At 42.5% G+C, this 18,891-nt stretch overlaps 1 protein-coding gene across 1 annotated transcript in view; it reads right to left on the reverse strand.

Moving 5' to 3' along the window:
* The window catches only part of LOC115142394 (myosin-11-like), a 34,014-nt gene that overhangs the window by 11,922 nt on the left and 3,201 nt on the right, over positions 1-18,891 (reverse strand). Inside the window, 17 exon segments of the mRNA XM_029681801.2 lie at positions 263-423; positions 619-688; positions 907-1,028; positions 1,602-1,795; positions 2,033-2,147; positions 2,261-2,434; positions 2,664-2,837; positions 3,046-3,198; positions 3,427-3,545; positions 3,767-3,862; positions 4,371-4,514; positions 4,943-5,041; positions 5,695-5,758; positions 5,992-6,084; positions 8,818-8,841; positions 9,031-9,130; positions 13,506-13,533. Coding sequence (XP_029537661.2) covers positions 263-423; positions 619-688; positions 907-1,028; positions 1,602-1,795; positions 2,033-2,147; positions 2,261-2,434; positions 2,664-2,837; positions 3,046-3,198; positions 3,427-3,545; positions 3,767-3,862; positions 4,371-4,514; positions 4,943-5,041; positions 5,695-5,758; positions 5,992-6,084; positions 8,818-8,841; positions 9,031-9,130; positions 13,506-13,533 — 1,930 coding nt within the window.

The raw sequence follows: 18,891 nt of genomic DNA on the forward strand, positions 1-18,891 counted from the left end.
GTAGCATTTATTGGCTCATAAAAGCCGTTTTCACTGATTCAGTTTCAATTGTGGACTGTGCTAATAACAGCCTACATAGTGGCACTTTCGGAACCAGAATCAGAAAAAGTCTGTCCTGGAAACGTTACATTGCGACGTCCCCTGAACTTTCGCTAACATTTAGGGGACGTTCCCAGGACAAAATGTTAGCTGGGTAGAATTGATATATAGACGGAGGGCTTCATTGTATTAAAGCAGTGTCAACACTGAGGCCATTGCTCACTTTCTGGCCAGGAAACCTCTAGCCTGGGACTGGAAGGCGATAATGACCACCGTAATCTTCAGATCCCTCTCCTCCTCGAGCTGGGCCAACACGCCGGTACGGAAGAAGATCTTACTCTGACCAATCCGGTACAAGTTGGGGTCCAAATCCAGGTGCTTAATCTACAGAACCAGGAAATGGGACAGAAAAGGAATGTGAGAAAAGGGGAATTAAGCTTGGTATGTGGCAGAGTTGGTTTCTATCTTGGTACTTGGTGTCTTGGTAGAATTCCAGAGAGAATATGTCCGGCTGTTTTTATAGACTTGATATGATACATTTCCTGATGCTAGGGTTTGGAAATGGCTACACTTTCTTACCATGAGACCACACGCCTGTTTGCCATCCATGAATCCCTTGGGGATAGCACTAGCTGCCAGGATCTCGTAACTGCAGAGTGAAAATATTGAGACAGAGACAAAGTCTGATTGAAGAGCAATGTTTACCACAGGCTGTGTTTGATACATGCCAATGTTGAATGTACTGGATAATAGGCAATAGTATAGCCTGGTTAAACCAGACTGAACGGTAAAACCATGGTGAGCGACAGTGTCCAGGCTGGTTTAACCAGGCTAAGGCAACAGATTCTTCCGTTCAAGTCTACTCACCGCTGACGGAACTCCTGGAAGAGGATTCGGTTGGGGAACCCTTGCCGGCAGATACGGATGCCTTCCAACACACCGTTGCACTTCAGCTGATCCAAGACCAGATGGGCGTCCAGTTTCCCCGCCTGAGGACAACGGGTCAGGATATAGGATTAATGAATATGATTACATTTGCTTTACATATTGTATACAAAACATCAATGTTACAAATACCCAAGCATAGCAAACACTAAAGGGCGAGATTATTTACGGCTCCTTACCTTACGACTAGAAATAAGTACATAAAGTTATTCTTTAGATTTGTTCTAAAAAGTTTAAAGGTTGAAAATGGAAAAAGTAGAAAAAGCAGTTGGAGAAGAAAACACTCCCCACATGTCCTAAATTGCCTTTATCAGGCAAACAGGGCGTCTTGCCGCTAATCTAACATGGTATTTTTTCCCATTTTATAGAGGGAGTTGCTTGCACCTCTCCTCTGCATCAACAAACAACTACAGTTCAAAAGGATTGGCCCTACAAGGGGAACAATAGTGGTGAACTGAGGTAGGCTTGAATTGAATCAAGTGGATTTCTTCACTCCACTTAGACACTGGCAACAGGGTGTCCACACTCGACTTGCAGCCTAATAGACCTTTATTCACAGCTGAACGTTCTATTGAACAATGGCCACATTGTGAATAATGTCTATGCCTAGTGCCTACCCTCTTCTCGTGGTTAGGGATGATACATCTGACAAAGTTGGGCTGGGTGTTGTGCAGCGTGGTCATGAGCTTGGCCAGGGACTCCTTGTAGAGCTGACCCACGGTCCGGAACATGCCCTTCTTGGTCTTGGAGCCGCTGGGCATGGAGCTGTCGGACATCTTGGCCATGGTCTCCAGGCCCACCACGCGGTCCGCTGAGTCACATTCATGACAGAGAGGGGGTTTGTTTTAGGATTTGGGTTAGGTTAGGACACTGGCAGCCTGTATGCCAAACATGACACCAGTTGGCTAATAGTTCTGGTTACCACGCTTAGGAGGCAATATTTTCAATCAGAGCTAGTCACACAAAATTAAAGGGTATATGTATCAGTCTTGATACTCCATCTCAATGTTAAAAAGGCAACTGCTAACTGGAGTCCAGGGGAACTTACCATCTTTCCAGAGCTCCTGGATAAACGTGTTGGACGAGCCGTTAAGCAGTGCTATAACGTTGTCGTTGAGCGGGTCCATGTTCTTTGTCAACCAATTATCAGCATTGTAGTCCACCTACAGGAAAAGCACCACACATTTCTTGTATTTGTATGTGATCCCTGTGAGGATTGAACCCACAACCTTGTCCCTCTTACTGAGCCGCACAGCACCACAAAGATGATAGATACCTTTCCAGCGTAGTGGTGCACAGAGAACACAGTCTTGCTCTTCAGCTGTTTGGGTTTGCTGAACTTGATGTGGCTGGCCTGGGTGTTCATGAGTTTCTCCACGAAGGAGACATCTGTGGCTTTGGGGAACCAACACTCCTCATCCAGCAGTGCCAGAATACCAGGAGGATTGTTCTGTGGAGAAACAGAATTCAAATAAATATTTTCCTGGTTTCTTAATATATCTAGGTAAGGTTTCCAGGACACAGATTAAGCCTAGCACTGAACTAAAAAGCTCTTTCAATGTAGAATCTACCCTGATAATGCTATTTAGTCTTGGACTAGGCTTAATCTGTACCTATTTAATGTCTTGAATGCATACATTTTACACCTAAAGAGTGTTTTTCACAGTCTTCCCACTCACCGGCCTCTCAATGAGCTCAATGCAGGGCTGCAGGTCCAGGCCGAAGTCGATGAAGCTCCACTCGATGCCCTCCCTCTGGTACTCCTCCTGCTCCAGGACGAACATGGTGTGGTTGAACAGCTGCTGCAGCTTCTCGTTTGTGTAGTTGATGCACAGCTGCTCAAAGGAGTTATCCTGCAAGAGAAGAGAATTTGAGTTTTCACCAAAGACAGTTTGGTGTGCCGCAGGGTTGTGTGTTAGGCCCCCCAAGTCTTTGCCTTCATCTTAATACAACTTAATAGCTCAACTTTGACGTATAGCATGTTGCCCAAGTCTTATCCAAGATATCGTACATACAACCCTATGAATCCTTCCATGCAATCATTTGAATCCCCTCACTCACCTCAAAGATCTCAAAGCCAGCGATGTCGAGGATGCCCAAGAAGGATGCTCCCTGGCGTTTGGTCTTGTCCAGAGCCTTGTTGACCCTAGCTAGCAGCCAGCGGAACAGACGCTCGTACATAGCCTTGGCCAAGGCCTCGATGGCAAAGTCAGCCTGGAGGAAACAGAATAAAATATAGATAACTGAAAAAAACAAAAAAACTAAACATGGTTTAAAACAGTCTCAAATTCAGCCCAGCAGTATGGCCTATCCCTGGACCAAAAAGCACTTTTAGTGGAGATTCTCATTTGAATATGTTTTTTAGCCCAGGAGATAAAATCTGAGTCTGGGAAACAGGCGAGCAGGACTGTCTGAATTTCAGCCTGCCAAAGCAACATGTACCTGCTCTTTGGTCTGGGCCTTCTGTACCACCTCTCTGCCCACTTTGATGCGAGGTGTGAGGATGGCTCTGGTGAAGTCTACCACGTTGATGCCCTGGAGATGGCACACCTTCTGAGCCGCTGGAGAGGTAAGAAACAAAGACCCAGAAAGAAAGTAGATGTGATATTGTCCTACACATTAATAACATAAGGCATGTACTACATTTAATATAAGTGGCATAATACATACCATATTCATAGCACAACATATAACATGTACTATACTATAACATACAATGTCAAATAACATAATATATACACATAACTTGATCACTATCTGCCATCTCATGTCCTCATCTAACCTGTGTTGTCAGGCATGGTGGCCTGCTCCTGGTTCCTCTCCTTCTTGAACTCTATGTTCCCCAACTGCAGCACCGTGGAGCACACCTTCAGGATACCTAGAGGACACAGAGAGTACAGGTCAATTACAGGTCAGCCTAGCTAGTCAGTCACCATTAGCCATCTAAGATCTGTACACCTAGTTTACTGTATCTAATGTATTTGACATGCTGATGTAAGGCCACCGGGTTATCCTGACCATGTGATCTTGAAGAAAACACCCTAAACCCAAGTCATAGCCTGGTTATTCCTGAAAGTTATATCATATAACATTATAGTGGAACTGCCCTAGTAATAAAGAGTTTGTTGTGTTTGAATAGAATGGCCCTGTGCTGTAGCCTACCTATCCCCTCATCCTCAGTGAGGCCCATGCTATGCATGGTCTCGTACAGGACTTGTTAAGGTGATTGAATAATTGATTTATGTACCAATTCATTTTTTTGTTGATTCAATTAATGAACTACTTATCCTCTTGTTCTCTATGAGGCCCATGATATTCATGAACATACGCTTTTGTGGTGATTTGTTGGTTTGATAAATGGATTAATTTATTGATTGATACAGTACCGGTCCTCTCTTCCTCAGTGATACCCATGATGTTCATGGCCTCCATGGTCTCCTCGTACATCTCGTCGTCCTGCTGCCCCGAGATTGAGACATGGCCCGCAATCAGGAAACGGTAGGCGCTGAAGTTCTCCAGCAGAAGCTCCTCTGGAATGACAATGATTCAGTGTGTTCAATTTTGACAGTTCTAGAAATTCTAGCTCTAAGTTCAATCATGTACAGGAGCGCATCTGGAAGAACAACAGTTGAGGGTTTTCATTGATGAAGTGGAGAGTTCTAGAAATTCGAGCTCTGTAGTATCAAGAAATAATCATATTTGATTGTGTACAGAATGATTCTGCTTCTGGTTGTCTGGGGTCAATGGGATGAAAAGTAGGACTTCCACAACTGCCCGTCCTGCACTACAAATTAAATCTCCTACTCTCCTCCACCATGACAATCAGGTTGATCAGGAACCCTGATCTAAATCCAAAATGGCACCCTATTCCCTACAGAGTGAACTACTTTTGACCAGAGCCCTATGGACCCTGGTCAAATGTAATGCACTACCTAGGGAATTACAACCCAGATCTTACCGCGTAGCTTGTCCTTGACCCCAGCCACCATGTAGTAGAAGATGTGGAAGGCTCTCTCAGTCTTGGCCTGTCTGATACAACGGGACTTCTCCAGCAGGTCTGAGAACAGCCGTTAAGGATATACATTCTAATGCTCTGGATGGAGTTTCAAGTTTATGCTTGAGAGGAAAACAGTCCAAAGAAACGTATTTACAAACAAGCTTGTCAACTTTGTCATCTTACAGTGAACATACACAGTGAACGATACACAGAATATACATTATGACACTGGAGCTTCATTATCTCAATTTCTGACACGTTCTTGGCAACCTGTATGTGATAACATGGACGGTTCAGCACCCTGTACCTACAGTATGTATGAACCTTTACAAACAGGGCTCTGCGCCAAAACATCTTTAAACAACATGACCCAAATACATCATTCCAACCTAAACATTTCTCATCATTCCATTCCATGGGAACTTAAGAGTTATTGGAGTGACAGCACTTTTTAGACTGTCAGTGTGCAGATGCCAACGACCTCCCCCCATGTTTACCGTCAGTCACAGGAGAACCCATGACACTTCTAACAGGAATGTGTCAACAGTCCAATACCGCAGGTCTGGGTCTGGGTTCATGTTTACTGTTCAAACACAGGAGTCCCAGGAGCTTTTGTAGCCGTTTTCCCAGGGTAGTGAACACAAAGAACAGCTTTTCTGAACCTGGATCCCCCCCCGTTTAGAGTTACAGTGTGTAACACCGTGTCAGGATACAGGTTTCAATGTTGGCTCCGACAATGTAGCCAGTCACATCAAAGTTGATGCGGATGAATTTACCCTAAAGGGAACAGGCACACCAGGATTACAGTAGGTCATATGTTACACAACGAGGTACCGTATACATCCAACTGTCAGATGACTGTTAAATAACACAAAAAGATATGGGTCATTATGCAAATTACGCGAATCAATAGCTTGAATGAATTGATGAATGTAAAAGTGGACACTACTCGGTGACCCGCCTCAAATACTTTAGGCCTACGCATCTGCGTCTGCGGAAGGGGAACTCACAAATCGTGAAGAGTTGTCATTTTTGATGGTCTTGGCGTTCCCGAAGGCCTCCAGGATGGGGTTAGCCTGCAGAAGCTGCTTTTCCAGCTCCCCCTGGACAAAACAATGTAACGACAAACATTAAACTAAATCTGTGACATTCATTTGTAAATAGAATAGTCAAATAAAAAGGCGGGGACAGCGCAGCACAAGCCCTATGAAAGTCAATTGAAAAAAATAAAATTTTCTAAAGATAGAAAGAAGTACATCCTAAAACAACAAACCCAGTTGTTTTCAACCGTTTGGACTCCTATATCACCATCTCTACACTGTGTATATCTACACCGTGACTGGGCCTAATAGCATTATAACTGAGCGGACATCACCTATAACTCCAGAACATCTAATCCCCTATTAGTCTCTATGCACTGAGGACACGTGTCCCACCAACATGACTTATTTCACTACCAATCTGCCTAAAACTGAGACAACCAGGGCCGGATTGTTCAAATGAGGCCCAGTAGAGTGTTTGCTGGCTGGGCCAGGGGAAGGATGTGAAGAGGGAGTGGCTGGAGGTGGTAGATTCAGAGTGTTGCCGGTCTGGAGAAGGGCCAGAGCAGAGGGTGGCGATGAGAGTGTGTGCTAGTAGGTAGGCAGTGGGTCTGTTCCAGGTCCACAGAGATGACAGGTTTGTTATTTCTATAGAAAAGGTGCTTCCTAGAAATCAAATATTTTGCATTTCTCTAGGCTTTGTACAGATCTGATAATATGCAGTTTGATCAAAGGGCCTGCGTTAGCTTACTGGCTGGGTCAGAGGCAGGCATACCTCTGTCAAACACACACACGGAAATGTGCACAAACACACACATACTTAACAATGCTCCTCTGGCTTAGGTGGGAGCAGTGGATGGTTTAACCTCTCCCATCTTGACTAGCCGAGAATGATAGCTTGTTGTGGTCCTTACACCTGTTTTTTTAATGGGTGTTTTTAGACTGGAGAGTTGAAACCAGGACACTGTTGTGCAAAACCACAGGGTAAATGAATGTAAATTATTTAACTGGAGTTCAGAGGTGTCTGTCACATGCCTTTCAGATATAGGAGAAAACTATTTGATGATAACACATCAGCCAAATTTCTTGACAAATTCCCAGTAAGATAAAAGATAAATCTCACCCAAGTTAGATTAAAACAGAACGAGTTACTGCTAGAGTGAAATAGTTATTTTCCACCATAATTTGCAAATAAATTCATTAAAAATCCTACAATGTGATTTTCTGGAGAAAAAAAAAATCATTTTGTCTGTCTTAGTTGAAGTGTACATATGATGAAAATTACAGGCCTCTATCTTTTTAAGTGGGAGAACTTGCACAATTGGTGGCTGACTAAATACTTTTTTGCCCCACTGTACTTTACATTTCAGCAGGGAAAAGGCCGTGCTCGCTTCAGACAGCCACAGAGAAAGAGAAAAGAGACAGAAAAACAAAGAGAAAGAAACAGCGAGGGGAAATGACAGATGACAGGAAGGATCAGTCTTTAATAGGCTGCTGAAATAGAGGGATAAAGAAGGAGATTAGGAAGAAGAGAAGAGAGCGACACATCCTAGTTCTAAAGCAGACGTATTAAGTCCACTGCTGGTGATAGGCTTCTAAAAAATGAATGACATTCTAATCTCCACACTAGCATACTACTTAGAATGCATGGCCAATACATCGCTTCATACTAAGTACCCACTGGGCACAGACGTCAATTCAACGTCTATTCCACATTGGTTCAATGTAATTTAATTGAAATGACGTGGAAACAGCATTGATTCAACCAGTGTGTGCCCAGTAGGTAGTAGAGAAGGCTGGACAATGAAATTATGATTGGGCTTCACTGCATCTCCTGAAGGTCTTGAGGGGTAATGGCAAAGAAAAACACATCTTTTGACCCTTGACCTGGAAGTTAATCCCTTCATTGCTATACAATGATGACTATTACCCCCCAATTATTTGAATCTCACTCAGGCATGATTCTGACAGGAGAGAGCTGCCCGAAAATGCACGTTTTTTTTAAATCAGGGGCAAAGAGAGACCTGGCTGTTGTGATGAAAAGGTCAAAGGTCAGAAATCACAAGGTCACATGGTGTCTGAAAAACTCCACACTGGTGCAAATCATCAAAAGTGGTAGAATAACTACTGTGTAACGCTACGGAGGAGCAAGACGCCGCCACAACGCCCACAGGACAAAATGGCAGGTGGTGTATGTTAGCATTAGGGAATGAGGTAGGGGGGGGTTCGGTGACAGGATATGTCATTTGATAGACAGGAAAAGGTAGATGGACATGCTCACACTGTGCTCTGTTGATCTGTGAGGATCTGTGGTGGTTAACCGTTTCAATGCCGGGCTTCAACCCCAGGCAGTGAAAGTGTTTTTGGAAAACCATGGACGACATAACAATACCAACCAATCTCAGGGGGAATCTAAAGTAAATGATGACATTATCTACCATTTTGTATTTGGATGAGAGGGCTGCATGTTAATAAAAAAATCACTATCATGCAGTTTAGTTGTGAGGTCCATAACTGGTAATATCAGGAAGTTATGGGCACACTGTTCTACAATGGGGATATGGGATGATATTGCTCATGTTATAGTACATTTTAAATGTATTATTTTGAGCTCAACAACAAAGGAGATGGGGAACTTGATAGGAGGGGGATCTTGTCAGAAATATATTTTGTTACTACAAAAAAAAAAAAAAAAAGTCAGTGAGCCACTCTCGCATGCAATCCTTCTTTCTAGGAGAAAACACGCATACACCACCACACGCAAAACACACTTGGGTCATTCCCTTTTTTACTCACGTGGACAAATGCTCCTGGCTGTGTCTATTTGGAGGAAATTGCAGTACAGAATTATCATTCAACGGGGCAGTTTCCTCACACATTGGCCAAGTCTCCCTTAGAGCATGGAAACCGGCTTGGGGAGGTCCCCACTTTTGACACACAATAGCCACTTGTCATAGACGGCACAATGGCAAAAACGATACAAAAAAAAGTTGTTTGCAGTATACTTACAGCACTGGTGTCCTTCTTGCCTTTGTGAGAAGAGGCCACTAGAGCCAGATACTGAATGACCTTCTTGGTGTTCTCAGTCTTACCCGCACCAGACTCCCCACTGGAGAGCAGGAGAGATGGGTTAGAGAGAGAGAGAAACAGAGAGAGGGTGGGGGGGGCAGAGGGAGAGAGTGAAAGAAAGAGTTTGAGATAGAAAAACAGAGGGTGAGCGAGAGAGAGGGAAAACAGAACTAACAGGTTGTTCACAGTTGAAGAACTCACTTTAATTAAACCGTGAACCACGTGAGTGACTGAGTGAAATAACATCAACTCCCAAGCACAATGTTATTGCCATTGTCCAAAGTAATGCAATGCCATCCAACCTCTTCCTGTGTGCCTCTAACAAACGATTAGCCCTACCCTACTGCTTTATACCATGATGAAAGGAAACCAAAGGGTCAGACTGACCCACTACCAGACCAGGGGGTCCAAGAAATGTCTGATAACCTGGAAAGACCCATGTACACGGAGGGTAGATCCAGGTAAAACATAATCCCTAATCCAGTGTATTTGAGGCTTAAGGAAGACAAAGGCAGGGTACAAATGTATGACATATCCTACAGCTCTAAACCAGAAGGCCAAGGGTGGGTATTGGACATATTTAACAGAGGTCGGAAACTACAGAAGGATGAGGGAGAGTAGTTTATTGGCCTTTGATCTCTAGATGCTGGAGACGCCAACCACAATGCTGCTGTCTGAATGATCCCAGCCTAGCGTCCAGCTGGCTCCAACAACTCCATAAAAGGAGAGGTGTTTGTAAGACCCACCAGAGGCTGTCTGTCATGGGGCCGACAGGAATCTATCCAGTATCCACCATAAAGATGTAAGCTCTTAATTTGACGTATATTGTCATAGCAAAATAATCATTTTAACATTTAGTCCATAATGTTGCTTGATCAGTGGTTAGGCTATTAGCTGACCAAAAGTAGACTACATGAAAAGTGCAATACTGTTAATATAACCGTGTGTAAGTGCGGGTTTTCAGTGAATTTATGTCATTCACGAAGCTCATCTGCCTTTCCTAAGGTGCAGGAAAATACTAACAATAAAAGTGTGATCAAATTAAAATCCTACATCTGTACCTCATCCACAGGACCTCATCTCACACTATACAAGGTCATAACCTCATACAGCATATACTGTACATCAGGTCTGATTCACACTACACTCCTACAAAAACCCTACATTCGTGATGAATGTTATCATAAATTTCCATCATTACATTCATACCTCACCGAAATACAACAGACCAAAACTAACATCAGGCCCAACATTAACTGTCATACAAAAACCTAAAATCACACTACACCAACTCGACACTGCATCAACACACACAGACCTCAACTCACACACGACTTACAGCGTCACTCCTTACACCAGGTCTAGAACAACACTACCCAGGCCTCAACACATTGTAAAAACACAGAACTCTATAATCCTTGAAAATATCCTCCGAGACCTATAAGCCCTGAGACAGAGACCTCACATTCTGTATATCGAAGTGAGGGGATTCCTCTTCTAAACACAGTTTACGGCTTAAACCATCCCAGGGTGAGGGTGGCCACCGTGGATCACTGGTCTGGATGGCTGGTCAGCATCCTGGGCTTTGGCCCTTTTCATTCCAGACCTGGGTTCAAATGCTATTCAAAATCATTTAAAAACACTTTGTCTGTGCTTGATTGAGCTTGCCTGGCTTATTGGACATAATCGAATAATTCCAAAACAGTAAACCCCCGCCCATCTGGCACTCCAGGCAGGCTAGAGCAACCGCTCAAAGTATTTGAATAGCATTTGAACCCAGGTCTGGTTCACTTTTGGAAATGCTAGGTCTCTTATCACACTAATTCTTGTAAAGAGAAAGAGATGACCCCAAATAAATGAGATGTCAAGACCCCAGCAAGGATTTGGTGAGCTATATGGCTACTTCATATGCATTATTATTTTGGTTGTAACTAAGGATTGTGAGGAGAAATTCAGCAATGGAATGGGAAACTGCAGCGTGTGTCTGTGTATAACATGTTATTGTCAACATACCACACCCTGACAGCAGTCCATTAGCTCGTGTTTTGTCTATGTTCACACTTATGTGAAATGCATCTTACAAAACTAACCATTTATAAGAGGAGTCGGTCACAAAGCCTACACAATACTGTTATAAACAGCACCCTCATATAAATGCTATTACATTGTCATAGCAAATGCAATTAAAATCTCTAGACTTCAAAAGATTACATTACATTGTTTGCCGCCATACAGATGTAGGATCTTAATTTGAGCCAGTTTGTTACAGCAGGAAAAAAAATACTCCAGCAGCAACAGGAAATGTGAATTATGTGGAATATAATTCATGGACTTTTTTGTAGACGTTGATACAATTTCGTATGGGAAACTCAAGTTTGAAATGTCAAAGTGTAAATTACAAACTTCAGAACTCTTTTTAAACCTGAAACACACTACAACCTTTACATTTCCTGCATTGTGATCCTACACCAGGGTGATCAAATTAAGATCCAACATCTGTATGTTGACTATGTATGCCATGACGTGTGCTATGTCATGTTTATCAATATACAAAGTAATGCCATCGTCACCAGGTCAAACCCCTGTTTGCTATGGCGACAACACAGTCAGTCCCTGGTTCATATGTTTTTACAATAAATCAGTGTAATTTCATACACACTCAGGGAGCATGTCATACATGGCATTCCACGTAGCGCATGTTTCGCCTATATATGGATAGAGAGCATGCTTATACCTAGTTGACCCAACTAGAGGTGATTTTTTCCCCCAAAAGCTCCCGGGTTTTTCTGAAATCCCTGTTGGAGGATGTCCGCTCTGATTTTTCCCTACTGATTCCAGGAATCTTTCAACAGGGATTTTGAAAAAACATGGGGGAAACATTAGGAACACTTCTGGAATTTTGAGACTCTATAGCTCCAAACTTCCCTGCTTCCATCCACAACCCTACTGCATTACCGGCCTCCCATTCCCCGACTACAACAAACAGGAAAATTAAACCCCAGTTCTCCAAATAAGCCTCCTCTGGTAAATTGTTCAGGCAAAACTTCAGGAAGTGAGTCGATTTGATCAGAGGATGCTGCATCCTGGCATCAATCGGTTTAGAATAGAAGGAGCCTGGAGCTCCAGGGCAGTCTACTTTAGACAGGGACCCTCCCATTTCCTCTACTGGGTACACTGGAGGCTTGACAGGAAAGGTGCTCTGACTTACTGTAGAGTAGGGCTTACTGTAACTAGGCACAAGGTCAAACAACATGCCAAGAGGTGCTGAAGTGTATTGGGTTTTGTTTTGTGTAGTAGACCCGACTAGCTAAAACCCCTAGAACTAGGGCCCAAAAATGTTCCTGAATGTGTGGCCTGACAACTCCTAGCCGATATAGTAACTAGAATGAGACAAGCAATTCCATTTCTCTCCCAGAGTCCCAGAGATATTCTCAATAATTGCTCTACAATGAGTAAACAAACAAAATGGAGCCCAAACAAAAACAAATCTGTCTTTATAATCAGGACAGGGCACACTTCCTGTCTCTCTGAGAGGACAGAGGGGAGGGGAGGAGAGTAGAAAGGAGAGAAGAAAAGAGAGGAGAAGAGAAGTGTTCTAACCCCACAACTCCCTGGATAATGGTTCCCACAACATACAGATGTAAGATCTTAATTTGATCACTATTTTGTTGCTTAGCATTGTCATGCACAGCAGGAAATTCTAACTTGTAGTGAATTTGAGTTTTCAAAACAGCTTCTAAAGTTTGTAATTTCCACTTAGAAATGTCAGACTTTATTTGCCAAAACAACAAAAAAATGTATCAATCCCTACAAAAATGTTTATTATAAGCCACATAATAATTCACAATTCTTGATGCTGCAGGATTATTCTCCAGCTGTAGCAAACAGTCTCAAATTAAAATCCTACATCTGTATGACATGAGCATTTCAGCTAAGATTCACCAAAATACCCACGGAACTTCCTGTCATCCTTATTGTCAAACCAATCAGACATGTCACCATAGTTGTCCCCCAAAGTGTTCATTCCCACCAGACAGACCACCGTGTGTTAGGGTAGTGCAGTAGCAGGCTGGAAAAAGGTAATGTTGATGTTAGAGGTATCTCATTTGTTTAACTGTAGCTGAAATGGCTCCCTATTCCTTATGTAGTGCACTACTTTTGACCAGGGCACATAGGGCCCATAGGGAATAGGATGCCATTTCCGACACAGTGTGTGTTTATGTAACCCATGGGTTACATAACTGTTACTGTTCCATCTTCAACATCCCCCCTCCTCAACCCCCCCCATCCAACCATGTGACATCAAGGAAAAATGTGGGGAGAAAAAAACAAGGTGTATTTTAGGATCAAACGTACTGTATAGTGTGAAGTGTAGTGGATAGTGTAAAGTGTCAAATGTTTATTTTTTTACTCACGTGCAAAGAATGGACTGGTCCTCACGATCTGCAGAAAACAGAAAAATCCTGATGTCAGGATAGAGTTGCTCATACATGCACTTATGCAGTATGAAGATGGGCATCTGACATCAGTACACCATATAGTAAGACAATTGGATTGGTTAATTAAGACGTGTTTTCCTGGTCCTGGTAAGAGCATGGCGCGTGCAACGCCAAGGTTGTGGGTTCAATTCCCACTAGAGCCACAAATTCAAAAACATACTCACTGCACTTTAAGTTGCTTTAGCATGATATCTATTAATCATTTCTAAACGTGCGTAAATCATATACAGTATGGGTATGTTTATCTGCTACCTGTTCATTTGGACAGCATCTCATTTTTATAACTCTTCCTGTATTTCGGTAGTGGTGCTCCTGAGTAATAACTGAGCGTTGAGGACTGTTGTTTCTTGTCTTGATGTACAGTGCAGTCCTCAGATCACACACAGCCGGTCATATGAAACATACACTTTATTACTCCAGAGAAATCAACCAAGCGTTCACATCTTTGTACAGCCATATGCGTTGAACCTTTGCACAAACAGGGCTCAAGTGAGAAATTGGTCGGGCTTTCCAAAGCCTAAAACATGAAAACAAGACAAATTTTTAAAAATGCTTTGATTTTGAAAAATAAATATGTCCACCTGATGTGAAGCAATACGATGACTATCAATTCCTGATATGTGATCCCAAAAAAATAGACTACGTCACAAATCCTAGGAAAATACTAAAGGTCCATGTAGGGATATAACGAAACAGTATCCCCCTTTAAAACGCTAGACAGGGTGTGTATGTGCTTGTGTGTGTCTGGAGTCTGGGGAATGCTGTTAAGGAGAGAAAGACCATTTGGATATTATTAGTTCAATTATCAAGTTAAAGTATTTGGAGCCCAGTGCAATCTAAATATGACCTATGTGAAACAGCGGGAGGGGGGATTGGAGGGAGAGAAAGCAGAAGGAGAGTGAGAAAGAAAGAGCAGCAGAGCGGGTTAGTTAATCCCCCTGTGCATTATCCTTATCTGCTAATAGAAAGCCCATGGCTCGTATGTTGTGTTATTTAGCGTAACTCCTCAAAGATTGAAATCTCTCCGTACTGGCCATCATTCCCATCCCTGGTCCTACTGGGCATGTGCTACGCTAGGCTACACTAGCCAGGCTAGCCTGTGTGGCTTTGCTCAGGTTGGAAAGAACTGAGCGCTAGGATGCTGTTCCTCATTTTGGACGTGACTTGGCAGTGGGTTAGGTTCCATTCCACACACAGCAAAATGCTGTCTGTTCCCCTTTCTTCCCAATTAAGGCACAGAGGGGAGAGGGAGAGGGGCATCCAGGGCTGTGCAGCATTTCCAAACAGATTCAAACACAAGACACCAAATGTAGCTCTGAGCCAGGGAGAAGAACCTCAAAGGGGAACGGGAGGCATTGGGAGAGGGGGAAACGCCAAACAGTAGGGGCCAATCTGAAATGGCACCCCATTTCCTACTGCAAAGCGAGATAAATAAAATACAGACAGAGACACAGAGAGAGCGAATCTCCCAAATTACAATTGGTTTAAAGGGAAAATTCCAAGGTCACTCTAGTCTCATCCCAATCACGAGTTCACCAGAGAGCTAAAGCCAAAACCTGTCATCAAATCACCGTCAAACAGAACATTTCATATAAGAGATGTATATAAATTCCCGTTATGACAATGGCATTTGAAAAAAAAAAAAAAAAAAAAAAATCTACATTTCAATCATCCTCACCAGCTGAAACTTTACACAAAACCCAATCGCATGAGAACTTCCCATCTCTATTCCCTTCAAACTTCAAAGAGCAGGCAGGGCACATTTCTAAGCCTTTGTGAAGGAATGTAAGTCTTCCCAGGAGAGATGAGAGCCAAGATTTCACAGAATTGTCAGAGACTGATTGTAGATAACCCTGTTAAGACACTTAAGAAAGTGTAGACTAAGACTATTATCTAAGACTTTTATCTGTTATGTAGCAGACAGGCAAGGCTGTGGCTGGTCAAAAGTACTGCACTACATACAGTGCATTTGGAAGGGATTAAATCGTTTTTCCCCCTCATCACACAATACCCCATAATGACAAAGCAAAAACTGCTTTGTATGCGTTTTTGCAGACTCTTTACTCAGTATCTTGTTGAAGCACCTTTGGCAGTACAGCCTCGAGTCTTATTGAGTATGATGCTACAAGCTTAGCACACCTGTATTTGGAGAGTCTCTCCCATTCCTATGCAGATCCTCTCAAGCTCTGTCAGGTTGGATGGGGAGCGTCGCTGCACAGCTATTTTCAAGTCTCTCCAGAGATGTTCGATCGGGTTCAAGTCCGGGCTCTGGCTGGGCCACTCAAGGACATTGAGACTTGTCCCAGTCACTCTTACATTGTCCTGGCTGTGTACTTAAGGTCGTTGTCCTGTTGGAAGGTGAACCTTTGCCCTAGTCTGAGGTCCTGAGCAGGTTTTCATCAAGGAGCTCTGTACTTTGGTTCGTTCATCTTTCCCTTGATCCGGATTAGTCTCCCTGTCCCTGCCGCTTGGCATTCAGGCCAAATAGTTCAATCTTGGTAGAATCTTGTTTCTCATGGTCCGAGAGTCCTTTAGGTGCCTTTTGGCAAACTCCAAGTGGGCTGTCATGTGCCTTTTACTAAGGAGTGGCTTCCAACTGGACAATCTACCATAAAGGCCAGATTGGTGAAGTGCTGCAGAGATTGTTGTCCTTCTGGAAGGTTCTCCGATCTCCACAGAGAAACTCTGGAGCTCTGTCAGAGTGACCATCGGGTTCTTGGTCACCTCCCTGACAAAGGCCCTTCTCCCCCATAGCTCAGTTTGGCCAGGCGGCCAGCTCTCGGAAGAGTCTTGGTGGTTCCAAACTTCTTCCATTTAAGAATGATGGAGGCCACTTTGTTTTTGAGGACCTTCAATGCTGCAGAAATGTTTTGGTATGCTTCCCCAGAGCTGTGCCTCAAAACAATCCTAACTCGGAGCTCTATAGACAATTCCTACAAACTCAAGGCTTTTTTTTGCTCTGACACCCACTGTCAACTGTGGGACTTTATATAGAGAGATGTGTGCCTTTCCAAATCATGTCCAATTAATATAATTTACCACAGGTGGAGTCCAATCAAGTTTTAGAAACAGCATACACCTGAGCTCAATAACGAGTCTCATAGCAAAGGGTCTGAATACTTATGTAAATAAGGTATTTCTAGATTTAAATGTTACATACATTTGCAAAAAAATCTAAACCTGTTTTTGCTTTGTCAGTATGTGGTATTGTGTGTAGATAGCTGAGGATTTGTTATTTATTTAATCCATTTTAGAATAAGGCTGTAATGTAACAAAATTCGGAAAAAGTCAAGGGGTCTGAATACTTTCCGAATGCACTGTAGAAAATAGGGTGCCATATCAGACACTGCCAGGGTTGTTGATAGTCTTGCTCCTCTTAAATGTACATGTAGACCCATGGAGAGATTGCCACGGCGACAGGGCGACACCCCCCTAAAGGGTTTGTTTGGACCGTACCATTAGTCATTTAGTCATCTCCTCTATTCTGTCGTGGGAAATCCTATCAGTCTGTTAACAATAAAAACTCCCAACACTCCAATCTAAACATAGCGACAGAGTAGACAGCGAGCAATTGACCGTCCATCGTCATAATGTTTACTCACGACCCTGGATACACACACCATAGCTGTAGATGTACACACTGACATTTCCTGTGTACATGCAATTAAGTTGGTAGATTCCTACACAAACAACATCAACAGAAAGTATGAGTCATACACTACACTTGAGATGGGCAGCTTTTGTTGGCCCGCTGATAAAAATAAATACAAAATAATCTACTATTAACCAACTTACTGTTGGGAGTTAGAATAGTAGAACACACAAGGTGCAATTTAGAAATGTTGTTGTGCATCTGCATTTTTGTTCTTGTTATGTCAGTCACTGACAGTCAGCCCATGTCAGCAACATTTTTGGGGGTGTTATCTAAACTTGTAGATATCATGGTAGAATTACCGACCGGAGGGCCCCTATTGATTTTGTTAGTCACGCAGTCAGATATCATATTAAAAAACATCTCTCCACGCCATGACAAATAGAGTAGAATTGCAGGAAATTTGCAACATTTTGCTTAGGGCCCCCTCAAATATTATTGTTCTCAGATTTTTATTTATCAATTTTAGGTGTGTATTAAAATGTGTTTTTTTGAAAACGCTATACACTGAACAGCTGCTCTTTCCATGACAGACTGATCGGGTGAATCCAAGGTGTTCCTAATATTTGGTAAACTCAAGTGTATTTTCATTGTCTAGCTGGAATGGCATGTTCATTTCCTGTATATTTGACTGTGATATGTGGTCACCCAAGATGAATGAACTAAGTTGTTCTGGATAAGAGCATCTGCTAAATGACGAATGTAAATGTTTTACATACTCATTACTGTATTGATTCATTTTTAGATATTGATGTCACAAATGTATCATTTGTACAGTTTAAATAAAAAAAGTAGTTATTTGTTACATTTGTCTGTGTAAAACCTAGCAGTACTACTTATTTCTCTGAGACCGAGGCAGATATATATAGTTTTGCAAAAAACATGATTGTCTCTCCGAAATGAAACCATCAAGTGATAGATTTCAAACAAATACATGTCTGTCATTGAACAACCCCATGCCATGATTAGACAGTGAAAAATAACTATTTCGTAAGTTCTTTAAACAATAAGCTCTTTACAGCTCGACACACTAAAATGCTGTTTAAATTTCTCCACATTTCTCAAAACAGATCAAATCGAGTAACAATCATAGACCAACGTAGATCAAACTTAGTAAAAAAATAAAATAAATTGCTGGTAAAAACATTGATTAACTATTTGTTATTCTGCTCCAAAGTAGGTATAAAGTGTCAGTGGCACAATTCATAAATGTATCCAATGAGGTCTTAACATTCTTGTTGTGGTTTTGTTTAACCTCAACCTGCCTTGTTTCCTGTTCACCTGACAGATCCCCCTAGGAGCTGCGTACACACACACACACACACACATTAATGTGTTAATTCTGACTGAGCTGGAATGTCAAATGCTATCTGACAAGAACCCACAGAACTGCAGGCAGCTTCTAGGGGGATCTGGTGTGTGTGTGTGTGTGTAAATTCAAAGATAATGCACACACACAAGCACGGTATCCTGCACGCACACACACACAGGCTTAACCTGTGACTTACAAGTGTAAGAAAGTCCATCTAAGACCTATATCCAAATGATATGAACATGGAGTTAAGTTTATGAAGTTGGAGTGACTGATAAAAAGAGAGGATAATCAAGTCAGTGTGTTTGCTCTCCTCTTTGTGATGTATGACTAGAAAT

Source organism: Oncorhynchus nerka, linkage group LG15 (genome assembly GCF_034236695.1).
Source record: "Oncorhynchus nerka isolate Pitt River linkage group LG15, Oner_Uvic_2.0, whole genome shotgun sequence".
Taxonomy (NCBI): Eukaryota; Metazoa; Chordata; class Actinopteri; order Salmoniformes; family Salmonidae; genus Oncorhynchus; species Oncorhynchus nerka.